The 25,879-nt window shown below is 43.5% G+C and overlaps 1 protein-coding gene across 1 annotated transcript in view; it reads right to left on the bottom strand.

The window, feature by feature from the left end:
• The window catches only part of LOC309632271 (uncharacterized protein), a 48,081-nt gene extending 26,840 nt beyond the window's left edge, over positions 1-21,241 (bottom strand). The window contains exons 1-2 of the mRNA XM_082399593.1: positions 21,147-21,241; positions 952-1,232 (exon numbers count right to left, since the gene is read on the bottom strand). Coding sequence (XP_082255719.1) covers positions 952-1,232; positions 21,147-21,183 — 318 coding nt within the window. The 5' untranslated portion in view covers positions 21,184-21,241. The remainder of the gene's footprint in view (positions 1-951; positions 1,233-21,146) is intronic.
• Positions 21,242-25,879: the final 4,638 nt, after the last annotated feature.

The following is a 25,879-nucleotide window of genomic DNA, read 5'->3' as shown; positions in this document are numbered from 1 at the left end:
ACTCTCCCTCTCTCTCTCTCTCACACACACACACACACACACACAAACACACACACACACACAGGAAGACATGCTTTTAGAATGGTAAGTACTTCAGAAAAATAAAAAAAGACTGGGCATCGCTCTGGGGTTTCTCTGGGAGGCAGCATCTGCTGTGGGTAGGACCTCCAGCTCGGGATTCAGACACATCTTAGCTTACAATCCAGCTCAGCCACTTACTAACTACGTCAGCCAGTTTTATTATCTGTACAATGGGAATAATAAAAGCATCAAAGCATTGTTTTGAAGTTTGGAAGATTAATATGATCGTGGGGTTAAAGTAACCACAGTAATGATTCAATAAATGTTAGCGAGTATTGCTGTTATTATAGATACACTACTGACAATGTCATGATAAAGGGACATTGTGACCTTAACAGAATATGTTACTGGAGCATAGTACATGCTGCATAAATGTTAACTGTTATTATTATTACAATTGTTAGTTCAGCCTGTGTAACAATTTATCATTACAATGGCAAGAAATTGCCAATCTGGTTCGTGTGAGGGCTGCTGAATACCGGCGTTATGTCAAATCTGGTATTTCCGGTGGCGTCTCCAAGGCTCCCCACCCAGCCGCAAATATACAAGAAGCCTTGTAGTCAACGCCTTCACTACAATTCTCCAGAATTCTCCTAGCCCGGCCTGCAGCATTTCCAGCAGAGTTTCTGATCTAAAATGAGAGGCAAGGTAGGTCGTGGGGTACTTTAACGCTAAGGAGGTTTTCCCCACTGGCCATTTTTACAGCATCATACTTAAGGAGGACCGCTTCTGAGGGCACTTATTCTGTTTGTTTCACAGTTTGGTGGCACATACAGTAGCGTTTTTCTATTGAAAAATGAAGGCTCTAAAATTAGATGGCGGCCGTAAATTTTTTACGGGTGCCCTGCACCGTTCATACTCTTGCTTTACCTCCTGTGCTCCACTTAGATGGGACGGCTCCGAGCTGCCAGCCTGATTTGCGGTCAGTTCTACTCGCTGAGAAGCAGCGGCCGATGGCACTGAACGCTGGGCAGGGCAGGACACCCAGGCCCCTTTCCAGGCATCATCTCCAGCTGCGTCCACCGTCATGGGGAAGTCCTTCTCTCTTGGCCTCCTTAGACCCCAGCTGCCTGGGGTCAAGTCCAGCTCTCCGCTTTCCACCTGTGTCACCCTGGATAATGGCTTGACCTCTGTGAGCCGCCGTTCCTCACCTGTAAAGTGAGAATAACAATGAGACTCGCCTCCCACGGTGGTGGGAATGAAATGAGATCGTGTTCGAGAAAGCTCTAGGCATCCATAGTAATTCCTCCTAAGCGCCCACTTTATCATTGAGCAGATTGGCATTTCCTGAGCACCTGTTCTGTGTCACCCCCATGCCAGGTGCTTACTTGGGCTATCTCGTTGAAGCTCCGCCACCCTGAAGGGCAGCCACTGTCATCCCGCGTACGTGTGAGGGAATGAGTTTCAGGGGTAAAGTCCCCTGTCTTTGGACCCGCAGGGGATGAAAGTGCAACACCAACTCGGCCTGATTTCAGGGTCCGACTTTTCCCACCACACCCACCATGCAGAGGCCTCATAAATAACACACCTCTGGTGGGGCTCAGGGCCTGTAGACAGTGACCTTTGCCTGGCTGTGGGTCCTTTCCCACGAGCAGCCCTGCAGGGTCTGCCTCGGGCTCTGTGGTTCCCCGGAGCCATTTGCTAAGCAGGATGTGAGGTGTGGGGCGCTCGCTTACCAGCCTGGCTTATCTGCTTTGGGGCAGGGCCTTCCTGGCTCGGGCCTTGTGGGTTCATGATTTGGCATAATTACGGTGACCACAATGACACCACTGGCTTTGCTGAGGAGCCTCCCAGGCCAGGAGCCTGAGAGGAAGCAGGATGGGGCCTGGGTTTAGATTTCAAAGGCTGGAGATAAAGGGGTGTGTTTCCCAGCTTCCCACCTGGTTCTATCTCAGAAAAGCAGCCCTTGATTCTTTTGGTTCTCCCATTATTTCACGAACTGCAAACTGAAAGAAAATGATTTTTCCCTCTATCATACCTGTTTCACTCTCTATTACAAATGACAGTTCTAGGGACAGTCGTCCAGTTGCTGTTTCCCACCTGTATAGGTCAGCTGCTGGTGGGCTTCCTAGCAGCCACTCCCTCCTCTTCTGTCCCACGTCTCAATTTTCCTCTGCGGCATCACTGCTTCTCTTCTCTCAGCCCTTGAGCTTCGGGTAGCACCCCTCACCCCAGGCTCAAGGGCACACCATGTGACTCAGCCCCAGCCAATCAGAGCATTGCATTCCACTGACCACAGGATTGGTCCAGGACTAGACATTGGCCCACTGAGATGGAGAGATACTTTTGCCAGGACTTCTCAAAAATCATTTTGAATTGCTTACCATCAACAGAGCAAACAAAGAAAATTTTCATCCACATATGCATACCTCCTGACATACCACTGGGTACCCCTAGAGGTACATGGTCCCATTTTGAGAAGCATAGTCCTACAGGCAAATTCCAAACTCCTATGTACTCCGTATAAAGATCTTCACAATTTATTGCAAACTCATCTTTTCAGCCCCATCTCTTGCCACCCTGAGTTTCTTGCCATTTCTGGAACAAGCCCTGCTCTTCCACTCCTCTGGATCTTTGTACCAACTGTTCCCCTTGTCTAGAATGCACTTCCCCCTTCTATGCCTAGAAAACTCTACCCATGCTTCTACCTAGATCCACATCAGATGTTGCCTCCTCAGGAAGCTTTTTCACTTCCCAGATTTTTAGCTGCTTTCTCCTCAGCTAGACACATATCTTAATCTGGGCTTGTCTGATTCTCACTTCCTCACTGGGCTATAAGCACACCCCTAAGCACCTCTGTATATCCAGAGCTAACACAGGGCCTGAATAAAGGCTTATTGGATGGGTGGATGGATGGATGGATGGACAGACCAATGGACAGATGGACCATTGTGCTTAGAAAAACCAGCTCCCACACCTGCCACAGCATCCCGGCCCAGCTGGCATCACTTTCGAGTCACAGTGACAGTTGAATAACATACAACCTGGTTCTTACACAGGCATAATTCTATTTATTAATTGCCAATTTCATAACAATCCATTTCACTGTCTATGCCTGTTAAACTCTTGAATGCTTTATAAGGAAAGGAAAGCAGGGCCAGTTGCTCTTTTCCCTTAGTCTACCTGCTTCCTGACGGCAGCCAGGGCAGGAGTCACTCTTAGTGTTGTGGCAGAAACTGGCTACCTGCCCACCAACCCCGTTTCCTTTCCTCTTGGGCACACAGCTCAATTATATTTCCCAGCCTCTCTTGAAGTTAGGTGTGACCATGTGACAATTCCAGCCAAGGGAACATGGATGAAAGTGATAGATACAATTTCCAAGTCTGGCCCATGAAAACCACCCATGTGACATCCTGTGTGCTCTTTCCCCAACTCCTGGTTGGAAGTGAGAGGGCTCTGAGGTCCCCAGGGGGTAACAGAGAGTCCATATGGAAGACCCCAGGCTCCTGACTCACCGTGTGGAGAGCCACTACAAACATCCACATTGGACTGGGCTGTAAATAAGAAATGTCATTTTATACTCTTAAACTCAGTGATGTGCTGGAGCTGCCTTATTCTGACTTGTGAAAACCAACGATTAAATTTGGAGGAATTTTGCAAGTCAGTTGTTAAATACAGCCATTATTAAGAGTTAAGTTTTATAAACTAACAAATACATTATATTTTTTAAAGGTAATAATATTCAAAACTCATCCCAAACTAATAATTTTACCATATTTATTATGTACTGCTCTTGAGGTTATTTTTGTGGAAATACTGTGTAATGGGAGGGTTACATATATCTCTTCCCAACTCTGCATTTAATGATGTCACATTGTGTCTTGAAATCAGCCACAGTAGCAGTACTTACACTGTAGAAACTGGCAAATACTACAAACCAGGCTTTCCCCCCACTGGAAGAGGTTAAACATTTGCCAACACACCACTCTAAGGCTTGTCTGTTACAGGAGCAAATACTTCCCTAACACACTGACTTTCTACTTTAGGAAAAGATAACAGATTAAATGCACATTAGCTAAGTGCATTAGCTCAGCATAAAGGAAAAGCAGCCACAGTGGCCACAGCAGCTGCCCAGAGCCGTGGCACGTGAAGAGTCACACCAACGCTCAACATACTCAAGCTGAATGTCAGTGGCACTGTGTGCTTGAGATCCCGCTCATCTTCAGAGCACGAGCGTGTGATGACGGAGGCACAGCAGTTGTCACTGCCTGCTTTCACATTTATTGGGTGACAAGTGTAAATAAGAGGGAATGGAAATACGGGTGCTAAGTTTCAACCCACAGCTCTTGCTGGAGAATACAAAAGTGAAGATGCTCTGTGTTCCTGCCCAAGTTCTTCGAGGAAGAAAATTTCTCCATGTTTTAACTCAGCAAAAGCATACGTTTTGGCACCAGCACCTGGAGTGGACCCACGCAGAGCAGAGAAGCTGAGAGAGTGGGAAGTCCGTGGCCAAGGCAGATCCTAGGCTGCAGGTGTGAGGACAGCAGGCCTTGGGCCAGAGCCAGATCGACAGTGTTTGAATTCATCAGGTTTGCACATGGCAAAATGATCAAAATAATTATCCTTTGTGGAAGCCATAATATTTTACTTAGAGGAAGGCAGGCAGATCCTTGGGCAGCGCGGCCCTCCTCCTCGGGATATAAACTGCTGAAGTAGACCCCAGAGTGCAGGGCCATTTGCGAGAGACATCACACAATTCGCAGGACATTTCAGTGCAGACACTGAATGAACTAATTCTGCTAATAGAGTATTTGATTTAATGGCACATTAAAGGGGAAAGGGGAGCGCAGACACATCCTTCAGCTCAGCAGCTGATGGGTTACCGTAGATATCGTAAGTGAAGGAGCTAAATTCTCCTCTGCCTGCACCAGAGCATGAGAGTTGCAGGAACAGACACGGTCATTTTGCGCCTGGGTTTTGGCTCAGGAGCTCCGAGCAGAAATCATCAGGTTAATGCAGCGCTCCTGCACAGAGGTTATAATGACTGGCCGGAAAGACGGACCCACACAATGACGATGAGTTTCTTTCCCTTTTTGTTAAAAAATAAAAGTTACTAGATCACACCAGAGTGGAATAAAATAGAACTAGGGGTCACCTAGTGGATCATCACTTTTCCTTTCTTAGCCATTTGATTTTAGTTATTTGCCCTTTGGTTCCTTCTGTCATTGTTGAGCGCCAGGCTCTTTACATGTAGGCACATGTTATTGACATATACATCATCATGTAACCCTGGGAAGGAGATGCTATTTTCATCCTACTTTACAGATGCATAATCTGGGGCACAGAGAGGTTAAGTAAATTTCTCAAGGTCACTCAGCTAACTGGGGCCAGAGCTGGAATTTAAATCCAAATTTCTCTGACTCCAGAATCTGGGTTCTTTCTTATCCCTCCAAAGTACTATCCTTTCAGCTGGAAGGTGGGGCACAGCAGAGCTCATCAAATATCATCACCAGAAAAGCCCGTCAGAAGTGATTTGTTTAGAGACTCAAGCAATAAAATATATATCTCCAAAGATATATATTTGGAGCAAACCTTTACTTTTTCAATTTCAAATTCAGTTTTTCAATTTTTAAAGAGTACTTCCCTAAAACAATCCATTGGGAGTTTTACAGTAATTTTTTTTTCAAGAAAGCTTCACCTTGTATCTTTTTCTTCAAGATTCATATATACACCCTAATCAGAAAAGGTGGCAAATTTTAATGATTTTGGTTTGCTCATTCTCTAACTATTTATAACCCCCTCCTATTTATTTTTTCATTCAGCTGCCAGAAGGCCTTCTCTGAAACTGAAATCTGATCAGCTCAGTCCCTTCATTGGGTTTTCCTGCAAAACGTGGGCCGACCTCCCCAGCATGGTGCACTCACCGCGGGGCCCTGTTCACCACTCCTCCTGTCTGCCCACCCTCTCCCTCTCACTTGCATCTTAGACATCAACCACAGCAAGCTGCTAGGAGAGTCTCCAGGACTTTGCATGATCTGCCTGCTCCATTCTTTGACTGGATGACACACAATTCCTGCTTCTTCTTTGAAAGCAGCTCCGTGTCACTTCCTCCAGAAAGTCCCTGCGGACTTCATCTCCTCGCCCTACCTGTATTTGGGGCTGCTTCTCTCTGCCCCCATTGAAGCCTGGGTTTATTTCTTTCATGGCCCTTGTCCCATTTCATCACCCTTCTCCACATTATGGTCTCCTCAGAGCCTGGCACAGTGATTCAATGATGCATGATAGGATCACCCAGAAAGTCTGATTTAATTCGCCAGTGGAGGGCTAGGGTTGAGAACCTCTGTCCTCATTAAGGTTTGCTGATCAACTAACTGAATGGATGGAAGCATGAATGAATGAATGAACACACTGAGGCACAGAGCCTGAGATTCTGACCTGCTTCCACCAACCCTGGAGACTACGACTCGCTCTGCCCTAAAATAATTAGAATTTGTCTAAGGAGGCTCCTTGGTCACGCACTAGGTTGGGGGCTGCGAATTCAGATCCTGGAAGTTCACAGACGCCTCATTTGACTTCAAGAACAAGAATGGACTTCCACTTGTTCCAGTACACAAAATGGGAAAGATGATTCCTCCCACATAAAGGAACCTTTCCGTGGAGCTGATGGCAGATGCTGTGAAATTACCAATTCTGACTCAACAGATACCCCTTTCCTCCTCGACCAGCTGGGATGAGAGCTCATCTCAAGTTCTCTGCCAACTAAGAATCCCAGAACCCTTGGTGGTTGGAAGGGGTAACAGCACTGCCCAGTGACCACTGGAAACACCCCCGTGTACTGGAGGGCACGTCATCCTGACTCGGGCTACACCTCTGGCAGAAGAGGCCTGACAGCCCATCCCTGAGGTCACAGCGGAGCAAACCCCCAACATCACGGCCAAGTCCGAGAGGCCAGTTCATGGAACAAAACAACCTCGTGCTGCTATTGCTGAGACCCACAGGCATGGAGAGATACCCCTTGCTAAACCTGCACCCTTTTGTCCTCATTCTGAGGAGAAAAAAGCCAAAAGTCCTGGAGATTTTAGCTCACAGAGCCCAATCTCACAAGCTAGAAAATCACTGGAGATCTCTTGCATTTGAAAAATCACAGATGCATGCTCTGCCTTCCAGCACCAGGCAGGAGAAATGAGACAAACAAGCTTTGAAAATAAATCTGACTCTCTCGTGGCTCCCGATAGCCGACAAGTGTTCGTCCATCTGCCGCAAGCACTCACACTGTGAATTCATTGATTTGATAATCCTCTAGCATAATTGATTGAAGAGACTGGCTTCTTGACTTGCCTCCATGTTTGCTGTCTGATATCTTCCCAACACCGCTCTCTCCACTTTATCTGTGACAAGGAAGGAGAAACCAAAGATTTTTCTGGCACTTTCTGATGGGATGACACCTACTCTATTGGCCGTCCTGAGACAGCATGCTTTTTGAATTCTTGAATGGCAGGAACTGTTAGCTGAGCGCTCCTTTCTACTGACAGATCTGACTCATCTTCCCAATACTGCATGCATCCTCTCTACCCTGGCTGTCCATTTGTACTTATAGGTAACGAAAAATAGCTAGAGGTCTATTGCTGCACCTGAAGTCTCTCCCTAGTAAGGGGGACATAGCAGCAGGCACGGGCTGACACAGAACAGTGATAACAGCAGAACTGTCACATGAGCTATTAGCCTGGGGAATAATACTGATCTTTCCACTCTCAGCAACCACAACCCATCCACCTCTCTGCAACTGTGACATTCAGATGTCATCACCATTTCATTAAATGGAATCAAAACAGCTGTGAGGATTGCTGTTTTATTTTATAGCACAAAGTCATCATAACTTACTTTACAGAGCAGCTAGCAGCCAGCAAGTGCAGCTGAAATGGAAAAGCCGACTGCAAAAGGAGGAACTTGAAAGGGGGACGACCTGGGGGCAGGTGGAATCTGGAGCTAGCTAGGAGCCCCCCGTGGCTCACTGCAAATGACCCAGGAGCCCTGGCCATATGGTTATTCGCGAAGATATAACCACAGGACAAGTTGAGTTTGGCATCTAGTAAACAGATACCTAGATATTAAGGTTCAGTTCAGCCTTCGATACATCACTATCCGGCCACTGCTAGAGGCAGAAGCTCAGACAATATAGCACTTCCAGTGCCCTTCTCCGCCCTGCCACACTCAGCCTCAGCCCTGATGCAGTGTAAACCTCCGCAAGACATGGTTTTTAAGTCTTAGGAAGCATGCCAGCTTCTTCAGCTGTACAGCATGGCCAGGACAGTGTGGCTAAGTGGTTAAGTCACTGACTTTCTAGTGAAATGGGCTGGGTTGCATTCCGCCCTGTGCTGCTTAGTAGCTGTGTCACGGGGAAAACTACTTAACCTCCACATCTCAGTTTACTCATCTGTAAAATGAGCTTCATGGGGAGAGCAGATCTTGTCAGTGCCTTGCCCTTACCTTCAACCTGACTGCTTCCAACTGCGTTTCTTGCCCTAAAGCTTTTTCTGGTGGTCAGAGCCCACTCTGCTCACCTGGCAGGTTGGATGCACCAGAGAATTAATGCTCCCCAGGAGCAGCTCTCAACCAGTGAGGATGGGAATTGGTGTATAAATTGGTGATGGTATATAAATACCTCAACTCCCTTGCCTCTTGAGTAGGACAACCCTAAGACACAGGTTCTCTACTGACACCCAGATTGCTACAGCGGATCAATCTGCAGCCGACCTCAGCGGCCACTTGCTTAATAGCAAACCCTTTGCTAGCTGCCTCCTTTCTTTGCCTCACTGTCCCACTCACCTCCTGGGGTTTCCCGAAATCATCTCCCAGATAATTTCAGAGGGCACCTTTTTTCTCACTGGTCTTGTGGAAGGGTGAGGGCTGCCTTTTTCTCATTGGTCTCTCCAGAGAGAATGTCTGTTTCTAATTGCCACCCCCCCCCCCCAGTAGATGTGCTTTTTTTAAAGCCCATGGTCAGGGAGACCCTGCAAATCTACATATGAGATTTTCTGGTTCCCAGATATATTTGGTCTCACTTCACAGCCATCCTCAAAATCCAGCAGTGAGCCTTCCCAAAGTACTATGTTTCTGCATGCACGTTGTTTGATACTCGAAATATCCTAGCATTATCACTTGAAAACTCCATTATTAGGACAGTGAATTAAGTTGCACATTGCTATTTCCTTTCTGAAACTGGTACACTCAACCCCACAGCTTCTAAAATGTGGTAGATCAATACTACATTCCGACCACGTGAACCATTTGCTGTCTCCAAGGACAGCACAGCAAATTTTAAAAATCACAAAATCCATTTTATTCTTGACTTCCAGTATATAATTGGGAATATTTCAGGGAAAAAAAAAATCTATGAATCAGTTTTGCTCTTTTAACCTTGCAGGATCTTGTAAGAATTTAGGCATTCAAAAAATGAGCAACTATACACCAAAGGCTTAGAGTTCCTTGGTAATGGTACTTGTTGAGAATTAGCAGTTATTCATGGGAAGGTTGAAGTCTACAGCTTGTTAACACTTTAGTTGGAGAAAAGGTGTTAATGAAAGTAGTATTCGCATTTATTTCTCATCAAGGCTAAATGAAACTGGGTAGAAGAGTCAGATCAAGTTCATCTTCTGGGGGAAAAAACAATTCAGAGCACATACTTTCTTAACAGAGAGACAGTCACAGAAGAATAACAGCTGATATTATTATTAATCCTCATTATTTTAACTTCAGTCTTTGGGTCAGGGCACCTATGCAAAAGAGTTTTTGTGGGCCTGGGCATCTGGGAGCCATGTACATCTACACGATGCGGTCATGGCACTTTGCACAGGCTGCCATTCTCTGATGGCAGGACCAGTGTCAACTCCCTCTGGAGAGTTGACGCCTCTCTGAGGGTCCATGAGAAGTCTGGCAATTCTGATGTGTGTCTCAGGGTAACATTTATTCCAATTCTTCCCCCTTTTAATCAGTTCAAAGTCAGACCCGTTTCAGTGCTGATGGGCCAGCACCATCCGTAGGGAGCACTCATGATCTCTTTTCTACTCATTTAAGGGACTTCGGAATGCCTGGTAGATGGTCTCTTACTGGAACCAATGAGACCCATATAAAGCTTAAGGGATGTTGATAAACCTGTTCTTGGCTTTCATAAAATTTCTTCCTCTGGTGTTCTGGACAGCCCCATAACTTGTCCATAGAAAGGGCTGCTTCAGAAAATTGCACTTTTTATGGTGGCAATTCAGTCTCACATCTGAGTCCTTGATGGTAAAAGGTATTTAAATTTAAAAGCGTATTTTGATATAAAGTCTATGGAAACCCACTCCCTCCCAGTTATTTGGATACTCTCGCCAAGCAGAGACCTTGGGGCTGGCTGCTTCATGCCTATTTCGTTTTCCCATTCAATCCATTTTCACTGAAAAGGAGACATAAGCAGGGAAGCCAATATAGTTTTATTGGATCCAATGCACTGCCACTAAAACAAATATATGTACACTCAGGCCAATACACTTTTATTAAAACAAATAGAATTTAATTCAAACCAGCATTCAATACATTTTCTCAAAGCAATGAAATTAAGCTCTACCAGTACTGCTGCTCAATATGTTTTCCCAATCAAATCCATTTGAACAAAGTGAAATATATTTATCATAGATAACACAGTTTTATTAAAAACAAATTCACTGAAACTGAGTTTCCCTTTGAACTGATAGATAAAAATTCTAACCAATTGTACAATTAGATCATAGAACAGATGTATTTTTACTTTAGCAAAAAGCTTTTCTATTCAAGTCCACTTTAAAACGCTAATGAATAATAAAAGTTGCTCCAACAATGTCTTTAACGGAATATTTTCTCAAAAGTATGTCCTTTGGGGTTGAAGTACAATCTAGACAATAAAAAACACTTAGGGAAAAAGAACAGTGCTGGGAATATGATTACAATAAATTCAGACTTGTAATGATTAAATACTTAAGTCTACCCGTGTGTACTTAGCGTGAAGTTTTTGGGCATGTGTGAACACACAGACATGCTTGGGGACATTCTGTAGCTGTGCTATTTATACCCCATTACCCAGAAAAAATCTTCCTTATCAGTGTTCAAACACATAAATTCTCATCTGTCTGAGGTCCACTAGGGATTACCATGCTTAGGGCTAACCTGATGGAATGGGGAGTCGGGTATTCGTATGGCTCTTTGGAGGGGATTTCAATGTTGGTGCTTAGATCGCAAAACACCTTCGAGTCTTCTGAAGAACCGTGGAGAGGAAGAACTACTTCCAAATGCCATGCACCTTTTGCAGAGTAACAAACTCACTTACTACATACAAGCAAGAGTATCCAAATGCATTCCACCTCTACCCAGGGCCACCATGCTCCTGCCATGTGCAAACTCTCCAGTAGAGGAGCACATCTAGAGAAATTAGAATGCTCCCCATCAGGGAACATTAGGACTCTAATCCGTGGCAAGCGTGAATTCAACCCTTCCTGCCTCTGCAGTGATCCCCACCCTCTGTCTTCTCTGCCTCTATCCTACCCAGAGGCTGCAGGTTGTAGGGATAGAACAGAATTCTACTGCCTTCATGAAGCAGCCCAGAAAATACTCTCTAAATCAAGACTGTGGGTTCCCTTCACTGTTTCCTCTTCCTGCCTAGAAAAGTGCAAAAAGTACAGATTGTGCCCACAAGTCATTGGGCAAATAATTCATTGACCTCTAGACACCCTGGCCTTGAATGAACTAGACCCACAATCCCTGAAACACAGCTAGTCACAGAGGACCCCTTGAGAACAGTTAGCCCCAGACATTCACGATAGAATTGTTTATAAAGGTGAAATGTTAGAAACTTGAATATTTAGCATGGAGGGGACTGGTTAAATGTATTGTAATACCATCTTCCTAATGTATTCTATAGTATTAATACCAACACAGTATTGCAAGCATTCAAAGTGATATTGTGGAGAGATTTATTAAATGGGAAATGTTCATGGTATATGATTAAATGAAAAAATGTTTAACGAAACATTATGTGTAGTAATTTCTTATCTTTGTAAAGTAGACATGCATTCCTTTGCATAGATAAAAAGATGGACAGATGACACTAAAATGTTAATAGTGGTTAACTGAGTGGAGGGGTTATAGATTTCTCTTTTTTTAATCTGTAATTGACAAATTTCCTACAATAAGCATATATCACTTTTGATATAAGAAAAATTTATTTTAAAAGTGATTTTAAAAAAATTTTATTTGTTTTTGGCTGCACTGGATCTCCATTGCTGCGTGCGGGCTTTCTCTAGTTGCGGCGAGCGGGGCTACTCTTCGTTGCGAGCGCAGGCTTCTCCTTACGGTGCCTTCTCTTGTTGCAGAGCACGGGCCCTAGAGCTCGTGGGTTTCAGTAGTTGTGGTACGTGGGCTCAGTAGTTGTGGCTCGCGGGCTCTAGAGCACAGGCTCAGTAGTTGTGGCGCACGGGCTTAGTTGCTCCACGGTATGTGGGATCTTCCCGGGCCAGGGATTGAACCCGTGTCCCCTGCATTGGCAGGCGGATTCTTAACCACTGCGCCACCAGGGAAGTCCCTAAAAGTGATTATTTTTTAAAGGATGGTGTTAAGTCCAATCTAAAATGTAGTGACCAATATTGGGTGTGCCTCTGTCATCTTAACTCTGCTATCCTTTCAGAAAGGGTCCATGTCACATTTTTTGTCTTGTGCGAGATTCTATTTGAAGGCTTTGTTCAACTGGTCATCCAACATACACTTATACAAGAACCCAGGTAATAAATTCCTCCTTGAGTTTGTTCCAGGAAGCAGTGGCTCAGCAAAAAAAAAAAAAAGATGTGCCCACTTAATTTTGTCAGATGAAATGAACTATGTCACCCCAGATTTTCCTTTTTGCTTTAGCTCAGAGCCATGCCTAGCTGTTCCAATGATCTCATTTCAGATGTCTGGGAACATCTAATGCCTCTGCTCCTCTTCAGCAATTTCAGTTCTACTTTCTTCCTTGTTTTGTTTTTTGTTTTTTGTTTTTTTACTGTGTTTACTTATAAAAGAGATTCAGATTTATTTTGGAAATAGATTTGAATCACAAAAAAAAAATCCTATAGAAGCAAATCCTAAACAAATATAAATATTTGACCATGATTATGCAAAGAAAGCTCGTGTTGCTTTCTCGATGTCCATAGAACCCTGGCTACGCTGGGTGAGTGACACCTGAGGAGGAACCCTCAGGAGCTTGGGACTCATCTCATTCCTCTTGCTCAGGTGCATGACCCTCTAGCCCCTGCTTGGCACTGATAGGGACAGGTCAGCTTCCCTGCCTGGAGGAGCAGCTGGGGCGTCCCCCTGTGGCCTGAAGGCATTGGACGGTGAGCCCAGGAATGGAAGGCATCCCCTTTCCTTCACTGGGATGCTCCATGTGCCCTTCTGGGGAAGATTTGCTCTTCTGGGCTGCTTCACGCACATGGTTCAGCCCCTTCAGTTCAACTGGGTCCCTATTTGATATTTTTCTGTGACCCACTGTGAAGATGGAGGATGGGGACGAGAAGGAAGAAGGAGAGAGGGATGGTTTGGTGGTTGGTGGTAAAGAAAGATACAGACAGACAGACAGACAGAGAACAGAAGAGACAACACAGAGTACACAGAACATGTTTAATTAATACTGACATTTATCCTGCTGCAGTTGAAACCCAGGTGGAATAATTGCTGTTCATTGTATTGTTTTAGATGAAAATGGTAGAAATAAATGGAACTGTCAAAATTGTAAACCTTCCCATCTTCATTAAAAATAGAGTTAAGAAATGAAAAGCTGTAGGCAGGGAGGCAAGAGTGTTCCGAGATTTCATTTTTCCCCCCAAGGCAACATTCCTGACGAAGCTTGGCATTCAGGCGTCCTGTTTTCTGTCTTGCTACTAACAGTTACTTCATTTTCTCCTCCCTTGGAGAGGGTCGCCCGGAGCCCCACGCCCCAGCCCCAGCCTCTCCCAGCCGGTACTTCTTCCGAGACCAGCTATCCTCCCTCACTGGCCTTCAAAGCATCCTACTCACCAGTTCTTCCTTCCGGTCTTGGGAAAATGCCTTCTCCAGAAGCTGTCCATGCATTAACCAGTCTAAACCTCTTAATGACCCTTTGAGGGGGGACCTCTTATCCCCATTTCACAGTAGTGGAAATTGAGCTTCAGAGAAGTTGAATAACTGACCCCGGGTCACACAGCTCGTGCAAGGACTGAGTGACAGGGCTAAGATTCAGAGCATCAGCTGACTCCAAAGCAGGCGATCTGCCCTACCCCTCACTGCTTTCCCAGGAAGTCGCAGGGATCACCTGGCTCCATGTGCACCTGGTGCAGAAGAGGAAACAGAAGCCCAGAGAGGTGAAGTGGCTTGCTCAAGGTCACCCTGACCCTACCAGTTAGCCTGGGGCTCTCTGCACGCTACCATACTGCATAGCTCATTACATTCAAATTCTTTAGCTAATACATTCAGATGCTCAAAACCTGCCACTAAAATTACTGCCAGCATTTTCTAAGAGAAAGCAGCTTAGTTCCAACCTCTTTCTCCATCATTTTTCTTTTAATAAATAGCACAGCTGTGGTTTTATTCCATCTCCTTTCACTTCCTCTCCCTGCCCTCAAGTGGCGGTGTCAACGTGTGACCACATGGCTCCAGAATGGGCCAGCGGGAGAAGGAAAATTCTTGGAAAAAGACAGGAAGAGGATTAGCTCTCTCTCTCTCCATTCATTTCCAACCCATGTCCTTCCTGTGTCCCTGGAATCCAACCTCAGTCTGTGGGCTTGGGAAGTGACTGAAGCCAACGGCTGGTCTGTGAGGGAAAGAGGAGGCAGATACACCAGGGAGCTGAGAAGTACATGGAAATCACACCCTGACCTGCCCAGGTGCAGGGAGCAGGTAGGCCAAGCCCCAGCCTGCCAATGCTTCTCCTTGTGCAGGAGAGGGCCAATCTCTGGTTTCTGTAAGATTCATAGACCTTATCAAGAAAAGAGACCAGATACATTTACTATTTGTTGAAACATGGAGGTTTAACTGTTGATGGAGATACACAGGGTGGTAGAAAGAGCACGAACTTGAGAATCAGACGGATTTTGTTCAGAGTTGGAACTAAGCTACCGACTAACCACTCGGCTAGGGATCTTGAGGAAGTTATTTAACCTCTCTGAACCTCAGCTTTCTCATCTGTAAAATGGGACACTAGCACACAGTGGGTGCTCAAATATGTATTTAATGAACTGATTTTAAAGTACTCAAAATCATTCGGATTACTGTTTTAAAATAAGAATAACCCAATTCCTGTCCATCTGGAATCCAATTACCCAGTGTGGAGTTTCAAAGGCAGCAAAGATCTTAATGGCTGAACATCACTGAGGCCATCCTGAAATTTATTACGTATCCGAGAGCTTATGTTGATTGTATTCTGGAGGCAACGCATGATGCACAGAGTCAGCCCTCTCTATGTTGTTCAAGTTGTTAGAACGACTTAAATTTGCAGGACCACTCACTTATGAGTAAGGGTATGCGTGAATGTACACACACACACACACACACACACACGTCTGCACTCACTCACACACAGGACCGCAGAACTCACTAACAGGCAGGAGTGGAGTAGCAAATCATTACATTCAACCATCATGAGCTCTTGCAGAGCTCAAGAATGCATGTGAGTTTCCCCCCTAATATCCCAACAGGCTAGAGTATTCCTGAGCTTTAAAATAATGTATTTTTTAATCCAAACACTAGCAGACATCTTCCCAAAATCCAGAAGCGTTTTGTCAAGAAGGAAAAGGAACTAACTAAAGAGAAGATGAGTGGCATTTCTCAGCTATTTTATCACATCGCAACTTCAACAAAACCAAGCCTGTCCTTGCCTCATCCATGACGGCTCTGCCAGCAGAATGAGTGAATTGGGGCAGATTTCAGTTTTAAATACCCCCTAATATCATTTGGGCAAATTAGCTTACGTGGCTGGACATTGGATTCCAGCCACAGAGAAGGTTCTTTTCCTGTCAGAAGCTCTGATAACCCAATGCCAGAGTGAAATATCAGTAACCTCTTAACAATTTTTCTTGATTTCTTTAAGAGTGAACATGAGACATATTAAGAACAACAACCCAATCATTAAACCCCATGCGGTTCTCCTAGGAGCCAGCTCTATTGCTTTAATCAGATTATGGACAACTCATTCTCAGCCCGGCCATTTATCTTCTTTGTTTATATACACACCAAGTGGCATTCTTCTTAATATCAAAAAATAGTAATCAAAACTGAGAACCACAAAAGACCTTTCACTATGTACGGAGTTAAGTAACATCTATTTGCTTTCATTAGTTTCTAAACAACAAGTACACTGGTTTTGATTAAACCTGGCATGTGTTAATTACATCCGAGGTCCGGGGTTGTTTTGTCTACAATAGAGGATGACTTAAGAATGAAGCCGGAGCTGAAATTTGAGGCTCCCAGGCCTCAGGAGTCACCTGCCTCCATGCGCTTCCTCAGTGAAAGTTTCCAGCCTCAGAATGGCAGCAACGGATGTGAGCGTGTCATAGAAAGTTACGTTTTTGGAGGGTTTTGTTTTGGTTTTAAGCCCTCGGCTTTATCACCCGTTTTATGGGCTGAAGTTAAATGGCAGTACAAGGCAGTTTGCTCTCTCACTGCTCAGCACTAACAGCCATCATGAGCCATAATTAGAAGTAAAACCACCACATAAATAACACGGCAGAAAAATTGTCACCAGGTCAAGTCAGACTGTGTCTATGGGAAACTTCAGTGGGTCCTGGGTACTTAAGGGGCATTGTGTGTTTTAGCCCATATTTGTCTTACTAAAGCCAAAATGGGAGCTGTTTAGACTTTCAAAACAGCTCTTGAAAATAGACAATGCCAATTTAAACAGACTGTCTACTGCTTAGTGTGATGTAGAAACCCTTTGCCAGGAGGCCAGGACAGCTGCAAGGGCTGGGAGGGAGAGGATGGGAGCCAGAGGTGAGGAAGGGTAAAGAAGCGGCTGGCAAGGAAGAAGCGCGTGGACTTCCCCCATCAAGGAGGTCTGGATAGATGTCACTACTGCCTACCACTGAGCCGGGAAGGTCACACTTCCACTGGGGGAACCAGTGAAGTAGGGTGGCCTCACAGAGGTTGCTTCTGTGACTTATACTCAGTGATGAAGTGGGAACAGGCAGACTAACACTTTTGAGCATTTTACATCAATTTTCATTAATTCTCGTAACAGCTTTAAGAAGTCAGAGAAAATAAATTGAGTCCTGCCCTGGGACAGGGCCCTGAGGAAACAGGACCAACGGCCCACTTTCTGCCTTTGGCCTGCCCATGTGCAAAGAGGCAGCAGATAGGAATTAACATAAGGGCGCCATACAAATAATCAGAAGCATTTCCTTTTTTCCTGATTTAGCCTCCCTCACGCAGGGATTAGGAAACAAACCAAATAGAGTAAGCCTGGAATGGAAGGAACATGGTAGACAGTAGTTTTCAATTTTGAATCACTTAAAAAATTGATTTAAGTACATCCACTTGCTTTTAAAAAATAAGTCATATGTATTTTTCTACAGTTCAGCCAGAATAGTTAAGGTCTAATCTTCACATGGAATGAAAGAACATTCCTCTGAATGATCTAAAAGCCCACATGTGTTCTCTAAAAAAGGATGGTTTGCTTTCTCCTTTTCTTTCTTCTTTTGCAAAATCAAACAAATAAGAATAAAAACAAAACCAAATTCATCAAAAACTCTGTGTTGAGAGTTTTTTTAAAAAAGAAACATTGTATCTGGTATTAAGCAATGCATTTAGTGGAATGGCTCTCTACATATACACGTAGGTTAACACAGCTCCATTTTACATGCGGATTTTTGTCTGCATTTATATCTCTGCAGGCCACATATGGCGTGACACTGACATTTTAAAAATTAAGATATGAAGTGCTCATTTTTTTGTGGACCTGCTATATTCTAACAAATTTACTCCACATCTCAGAAAACACATAGCTTTGCCAAAGTTGGTGAGCACCCCAGCGTGGTTTATCTCCAGCCCACAGCTCTTTCCCTGAATTCAATACTGCAGGCACAATTTAATGCAAACCCAATTTATGACTTAATGCTCTAGGGACCATAGTGAGAGATTGTTACATTATTCTTTTCTAATCCTATTTGTGTTTTAATTTGCTAAGTCTGTAATGAGGTGCATGCCTTGAATAGATTCAAGATCTTTCACATCGCTTTTGACTTTGTTTAATATAATAGATTTTACAGTTTGCATTAAATACCCAGGTGCAACGGTCAGTATTATCTCTTTATTTTCTCAACTAGAGTGAATAAAATTACACCGTGAAAGTAATTGTATACATGTTTCCTTGTTTATTGTAATGGTTTATTTCCTACTATAATTCTCGATTCAAATTACATCTAGTTCTCCAAAAGTAAATTCTCCATGGGCTCTTACTACCCCCTTTCCATACAACTGTTCATCTCTGAAAAGAATGGAGACTTGGCTGACAATTGATTAGTTGAGTAATAAGAGAATAAGTTTTCTAGCCTAAGTTGTGATACTTCAGTTAAACAGAAGGGAATAAAGTGAGGAAGGCAGGGAGGGAGGAAGGGAGGGAGGAAGAAAAGGTGCTGTGTCACTGTAGACTCACTATTTTATTTCGGGTGTTCGGCTGAAACGTACCATCCCTAATCAGAGCTGCTACATCACCCAAACCCACAGTGTGTCATTTGCTGTCCATAACTGTGTTATAGCCAATTATAGCTAAATTCTCTGTTCTGTATGCACAATCAAAGTGTGTCTGGAATGCATTTTGCTATTTTCTGAATCCTATTATTGCAGACATGTTTATTACATTCAGAAGATGGCTTTCTGAAATTACATTGGAATTGTACAACCCACCTGCCATTTACAAACAAAAGAATTTAAGCATTTCTTAAAAAGGAGAAAGTTCACTGAGCTCTTTCCTGGTAACTTTTCTCGTGTTATTTTCTTCCATGGCCATTTTTATAAGACTCATTGCTCAAGCCTCTATTTTTGTAAAAATATCTAAGCTCTCCAGTTAAGGTTTATTTTTAAATTGATAACTACACAGCCGCTCAAAAAGGAGTTGCAAGTTGGCTGTTGACACCTGGGGTAGATGCTTGTGACAATTTTCATTGTGAAATTTTTCTCAGACTATGTATAAAGGGATTGTATAAACGGACCCTAAATATATTTATTCGATAGCCCTGAAATCACTCCTTTAGGTTGCCTGTCAAAAGAAAGAAATTTCAAGTTATGCCCTTAAATTTCATTTGGGGCCATTTTAAGAGGAAAGTGAGTGGTGTTAGAAAGACACATGATGTCTATTTGAAAACGTACGCTTCATCATTAATTATTAAGGGAGAAGTGAAAGTGTTTCTAAACCCAATGCTTTTCCTTTCCCTTCTACTGAAGTTTATACTCTTAAATCCCCCTGACCCAAGCTTACTTTATTACTGGTATTTGCCTCCAAGGGTCAAGGGATATTACACCTTTTTATTTGCTATTTTTACAGGACCCAACAAAGTGCTTTTAAAATATATAACCACTTAATTCAAGTCAAGCTTTTTCAATACTCCTTTCCTTCAAGCCCTTTCTAATTTGTTTTCCTCCAGCCAGGAGCCCGGAGAAGACACTGTGATTTATGTTTTCATTTATTTATTTTATTTGGGCTTTTCATTTAAGCAAAGAAACACTCCCCACAGCCCTCAATTCTGCATCATCTCACCCCACTCCACCCCTTTGTATTTGGACCATTAAGATTTTCTTAAGGCCAGACTTTGGAGTATTAAATGGATTTCTTCGGAGCTTTGACCACAGTCTGGAGGAGGCTTGGCCTGGGGTGCTTCTGGGGGCGCCAAGGGAGGGTTGGGGGAGGCTCTTTACACCACTCAGGGTGGCAACACCCCAGTGCTTTACATTTCCACCTTCTTGAGGACAGCCTCTATCTCTTTTTTCCTTTATCACTTCATGCCCAGCCCACTACAGAGCTCCTTAGACAGAGCCCTGGAAGAACTCAGCCTTTCCCTAATAATGAAGGGTACTCTGCCACAGAGCTTAAATTTCCATATGTTATTGCTCAAATTGACATGTTGTTTTTGTTCGGACACTGGGTATGGGATGGAGGAAACTTCTACATGACATTTAAGAGCTTGGACTTGACAGTTTAGAGCCATGGGTCTGAGTCTCTGTTCCACTTCTTACCCAGGGGCCTTGAGCGAGCTATTCCCCTCCACAATGATTCATTGATCCAGCCAGTCAGTCAGCAAAAACTTCTTAGGCACCTGCTTTATGCCAGGCACTGAGTTAGGCACAGTGGGTAACAGGTAACAACATAGGCATGGTTCCTGACTGCACTGATCTAATGAGGCCGACAGATGGGCAAACATTTACAGTAAAATGTGTCAGGCATGATAATAGGAGAAGCCAGCAAAGCCTTTTGGAAAAAAGTGATATATAAGTGACATGAAATCAGTTTCCTCCACTGTAAAAAGGGGTTAATATATCACCTGCCTCATGGGGGCACTATGAGATTAAGTGAGATAACGTACAATGGGCCCTTGCATTGCTCCCACATGAAGTGAAAACTCTTGTTAAAAAAAAAAATGGGAAAGCAATTATTGTCATCATTGCTAAGTACCATTCCAGGATTCCCAAAGAAATTAACATTGGAGAACCACATAGTTCTTTTTTTAACAGAAAGGAGTAAACAATAATGTTGTCTATAGAACATTAAAGTAAATTTGAAGATAAATGAACTAAAATTAATAGGCACTCTCAAGAAAAAGTCACTAACAATTGAGTCTGTTTCAAACACCAGCTTCTCTAGGGCAGAAAGGATCAGACAGCTCGGTTCTACCCACTTAAAAAGAGGACTCACCCTCCGCATAGAGTCTTGGACATTTCCAGCAGAACAATGCTCCTCCAAAGCGTTCTTACCAGTTTATAAAAGGTAATAACATTTACTTTCATTTAAAGAGAGCCAGGAAGCATTTTTAAATGAGTATTCATACATTGGGAATTGTATTATATTTGCTCATTGCAACTTCAGAAATGAAATTCCCACAGAGACAAACTTTGGCTTCACCTACCATCAAACAAAACCGCCCTTAGGAGACCATGGTTCATTCCAGGAGGTGCTATGAACTCAGTGGATGCAGTGTGGGTAATGAAGTTCTCCAGTGCAATTCCTGAAAATAATAAAATGATCAAGCATTAATGAGCACGATCTTTGATTACTTATACAAATGTCACAAATATTTGGAGAAAATCATCTGTTAGTCACAACAGAATTCATCTTAGGAGAAGAACTGTCTTCATTTTAGCAAATACTTGGCTGGCCATTTTGGTGCCTTTAGATGGGGTCCAAGACAATTGTCCTGCTTAGTAACATAGGAGTAACGTTAGTGAAATGCTCTGCTTAGTAATTGAGGTGCTGGGAGCAGCCTAAGAAACAGAGAGACGGGAAGAATATTTTGAGGGATAGGGACAGAGCAGCTGGTGGGAGATGTTTAGGAGGAAAGCTGGCAAAGAGGTTACCTTGATGTGGGTATGACAGAGGCAACATCACCAAAAATGATGTCCAATATTCAGTTTTTAGTTAGCAGTTAGTAGTCTGCCAAGCTGGATTGCTAAGTAGCACTTGCTATGTGTGAGCACACAAATACATGGAATTGTCACCATAGGTCTCTATATATTGCATTATATGAGTAGATACTGGAAGCCCTCAAGGAAACTGAGGGTGTCGTGGTGGCTACCGGGCAGAGAAGAGAGAGCAGCATTGGTGTCCAAGAGAGGTCCAGAGGTCAGCAGGAACAATGTATTGGAGGAGGAGACCCCCAAGAACACAAGCCCCTAGGAAGTCACAGAAATCATGGGCAAGGCGGTGATACTCATACAGCACGCGAACAAGAGGATTTTAGCCTGTTTTACTCCACCTGGGCTATGTGTCTACATATAAACTATAACAAGCCCTTAATTCTTCTTTCATTGGAAATTCTTCCCAAGGCAAGGTAACCTGAAAATTTAAGCCACTATACTGGATGAGCCCTCGTGTCAGACTCTGGAGGAACTGACAAGTTGAAAAGACCACATGGAGCCTACTTTTCAGATTTTCCGAGATGCCAGCAACGGCTCCTTTGTATGCTAATGTTACTATCCCTTTAAGATGAATTCCCCCACTGTCCTCAATGAATGGTTGCTGATCTAATGATTAATTGATGGCAAAGAGTCTCTAATGACCTAATAGCTCATTAGGGTTGACTGAGCCAGCAGGGGTTTTCGAAATGTTTTTTATTCCACTCTGAGGCTTTGTGAGTTTTCCTGTACATACATCAGACCATGGCCCAGGTTATTAAACCTACAAATGTGAAACCACAGCAAGAACAGGACGGACCTACAACTATAACTTGGGATTATAAGGGCAAACATGGAACCCACATGACAGAGATGTATAACACTGCCAAAATCATATGATGGGTAACTAGAGAGAGACATGCTGGGAACCAAATGGGTTCCCAGTAGGTGATATCTTATGCCAAGAATTAAATTGTCACCATGATAGTGTGGGTAAATTCACCATTCATTCCTCATCTAATAAATTAATGTTTATTAAATACCTATCACTAATATGGTAGTATATATAAATGCTTTATATACATTACATCAATTTATACGATTGCAATGGTTATCTCACTTATAAGAACACTGAGCCTCTGGCAAGTTAGGAGGCTCGAAAGAGTTATATAACATGTGCTTTTATATCTACACACCAGGTCAGGAACAGATCTGGGGCTCAAATCTAGGTCTCTCTCTAAAATCCCTGCTTTTTTATTTCTCAACACATTGTGCCCTAGCAGGGTTCAAACAACTCAGGCGTCTTATTTCTTGGATAATGTTTGTCTCTAAAGATATAGGGAAAGGTGATTACTGTTGGTATTCATTTTTAAAAAGCAGTCAATTCTGGTAGCATGAATAATTAAAATATTCAGGTAAGCCCCAAGCCATAGTGCTGAAGAATTCTCATTCATCTCTTCTTTCCTGCACTGAGCCCGACACTCCTGGGCTATCACCAGGATACTCCATAGATGGATGAGCTCCTTTCCTGGCAACAACCCTCATCTGCTGATGGAGCCGGAACTGCCGGGAAACAGGGAAAGAGATGAGAAGCAAACACCCGGGAAGACTGACCTTATGGTACAGAAGTGTCTCTAGTTAAATCTGAGAAGACACTGGTTGTAATATTTTTGTTCAGCACAACAAATCCCACCTAATGTTTAACTGAACTGAAGTTTGAACTGAAAACAATCATCAGGGAAAAGACTAGGGTATCAAGAGCATGGCCAAGGGACAGATTTCAAAAGAGAGGTATGTCTGTAAATTTGGCCAAGATATTTATTCTCCAACTTCTATCCACCAGGGCTGAGGGCTGCTCCCTGGGGCATTAATGCCCCAGTGTTTCAGGCTCCTGCTGGCCGAGTGAAGGCCTTCTGGTTGAGAGGCTTGCTGAAGGGTGCTCAAGACAAGTACCAAGGTCAAAGGTGATATGAGCAGGCCTTTGAAAGCATCTGCTACATGTGCTTTTTTTCTAGAAGAATGACCAGAACAGCCCCCAAGCCCACATCTGTTCATGAACATACAGAATAGGAACATATTTTTACCTTAGTAGTGTGTAGTATATACATCCTCCCCAGAACCATGAGAGTATATAGTACTAGCATAAACATCCTGAAATATGTCCAGCTATGGAGAGGCAGCTGTTCATCCCTCTTTTAAAGGATTCAGGCAATGTCGGTTGACCTCTATTATAGAACTGGCATATATTAGCTGAAATAATACTTTAACAGGTTTTTAGTACCCAACTGTATGTTCTGTTATAAGAAATAGCAAATGTTTAATCATAAATATTTTAACGGCTTCAGGGATTCATGATATTCAATGACCGTGTTAAATGATAATAATCACATCTGGTTTATTACTATAGTAATTCAGCAGCTTCTCTTCAGCAGTTATTTTTTATTATATGTGCTGTGCTACTGTCATGGTCATTTATAGCAGTAATATTTTAAAGTGGCTCATTTGTTTGTTTAAGGACAGTTTCACAATATATTTCTGTATTAATGTACATTTCGCACTATTATTTCCAAGCTGCCACTGGAAAATTGATCCTAGCCTGTTACGACTGGAGAGGCTGAAGACACGCGAAATGCCCAAGCAGAGATGGAGTGGGATGACCAGATGGGGCTGTCCTGGTGCCCACTGGGGTTATGACAACCGCGATGAGCCTTATTCATAAATGAAGGTGTGCACTAAGAAAGAGTTAAGCAGTAATAAATATAAAGGGAAGACCCTAGATCTGGGGAGGCATTTCAGGTGAAATACCATCTCAGAGGCAACAGCATTTGGGAAGAACCCAAAGACGCATGGTTCGCAAGGCCTGAGGCCATCATCAGGCCTCAGCAGGCTTCTCAGCGTCAATAACAAAATAATAGTGAGGAGGCGAAGAGTGAAAACATGTGAACTCGCAAGAGTGAAGCAAGGGCAGATCAAGGTTAGTCGCTGGGTGGCTTAGATGCTGACGGCAATTTCAAATCTGCTCAAAGTGGGCATTAGGAGTGAATTGCCGAGGCACGGGCGAGCAGCTCCCTATTCGTGTCCTTTCATTCGAGCGGCTCAGAGCAGCAGGGATTACGCTGGATTTGTGTGTGATGCCCAGTGTACTTTTGTCCTGTACGTCACAAATTGTTGCTTGTGATGGGGTAAATATTAGCCTGAAATCATATATTGCTCTTCAGTGGAGAGGGGGGAGGGAAGGGGTTCTTAATAACCCAGGAGAGTTAATTTTCTGTGACATTCTGCTGAACCTAGTTGTGGAAATTCAGAGGAGCCCAGAGAAAACTGCCAGGCTCCTGCTCTGCTTCCTCTTGCCTGGATCCTGATTGGTTGGGTGACAGAGGGCAAATGGCTTTTACGGCTATGAATGATGTATGACCGTAAAATGGTCTGTAACCAGAAGTGCCAACTGACATGCCTGCTGATTTAACGGACACCCAGGGTTATGTTTGCACAGAAACGCTTAAATAAACATGTGCTAGGTTTGAGGCCGTTTCCTAAGCAATCATTTCTCTCGCTCTTCTTTTCTATCTTACTTCATCATAAAAACAAGGAGAGTAAAACTACAATTCCCTTTTGTATAATGATGAAGAGGTACTCATTGCCCTGGCCGTTCCTGTCATCCTCCCTACTGAGTCTGACCCTTTTTTCCTCTGTCTACCTGCAGGGGGCGCTGTGATAGACTATGGAAGCCCAGGCAGGGCTGGCCACTGCAGACACTTGAACGCGCTGCCCCTTGGGAATGGAAGAGATGTCCTCTATTTACTTTTGCCCTTGGTGAATTAGGAAAAGAAAGCTCTGAGGTCACTTTTCAATCAATGGAATGGCAAGATTTCCTTTCAGCTACAAATCAGCAAAAGCACCAACGATGGGAAAATAATCTTCCCATGATGGTTCTCAAACTGGAAAGTATCCCATGAGCTTATTGGTTTCTTCCGATACATTTGCTACACCCAGAGCAGTGAGGATTAATGCAGTTAGATGTGGGTCTCGAAGTTTAATCTAGATGATTTTCATATGTCTGCTGAATGGTCATTAGAGGAATATAAATTTTACTGAACGTGTAAGTTTTCTCAAGTAAATTGATCAGAAACCCATAAGATATCATAGAGTAGTTCCTGGTTATGTCAGTGGAAAAAATCCCATAAGACCATTTGATTTATATTCCAGGTTGAGTCAGGGATGGTAAATCAGACCCCAATTTTCCTTCAAG

This window comes from Balaenoptera borealis, assembly GCF_965194805.1.
Source record: "Balaenoptera borealis genome assembly, chromosome: 7".
In the NCBI taxonomy this organism is placed as follows: Eukaryota; Metazoa; Chordata; class Mammalia; order Artiodactyla; family Balaenopteridae; genus Balaenoptera; species Balaenoptera borealis.
Note: the sequence above shows the minus strand (reverse complement) of the source record. Positions and strands in the feature narration are given on the sequence as shown.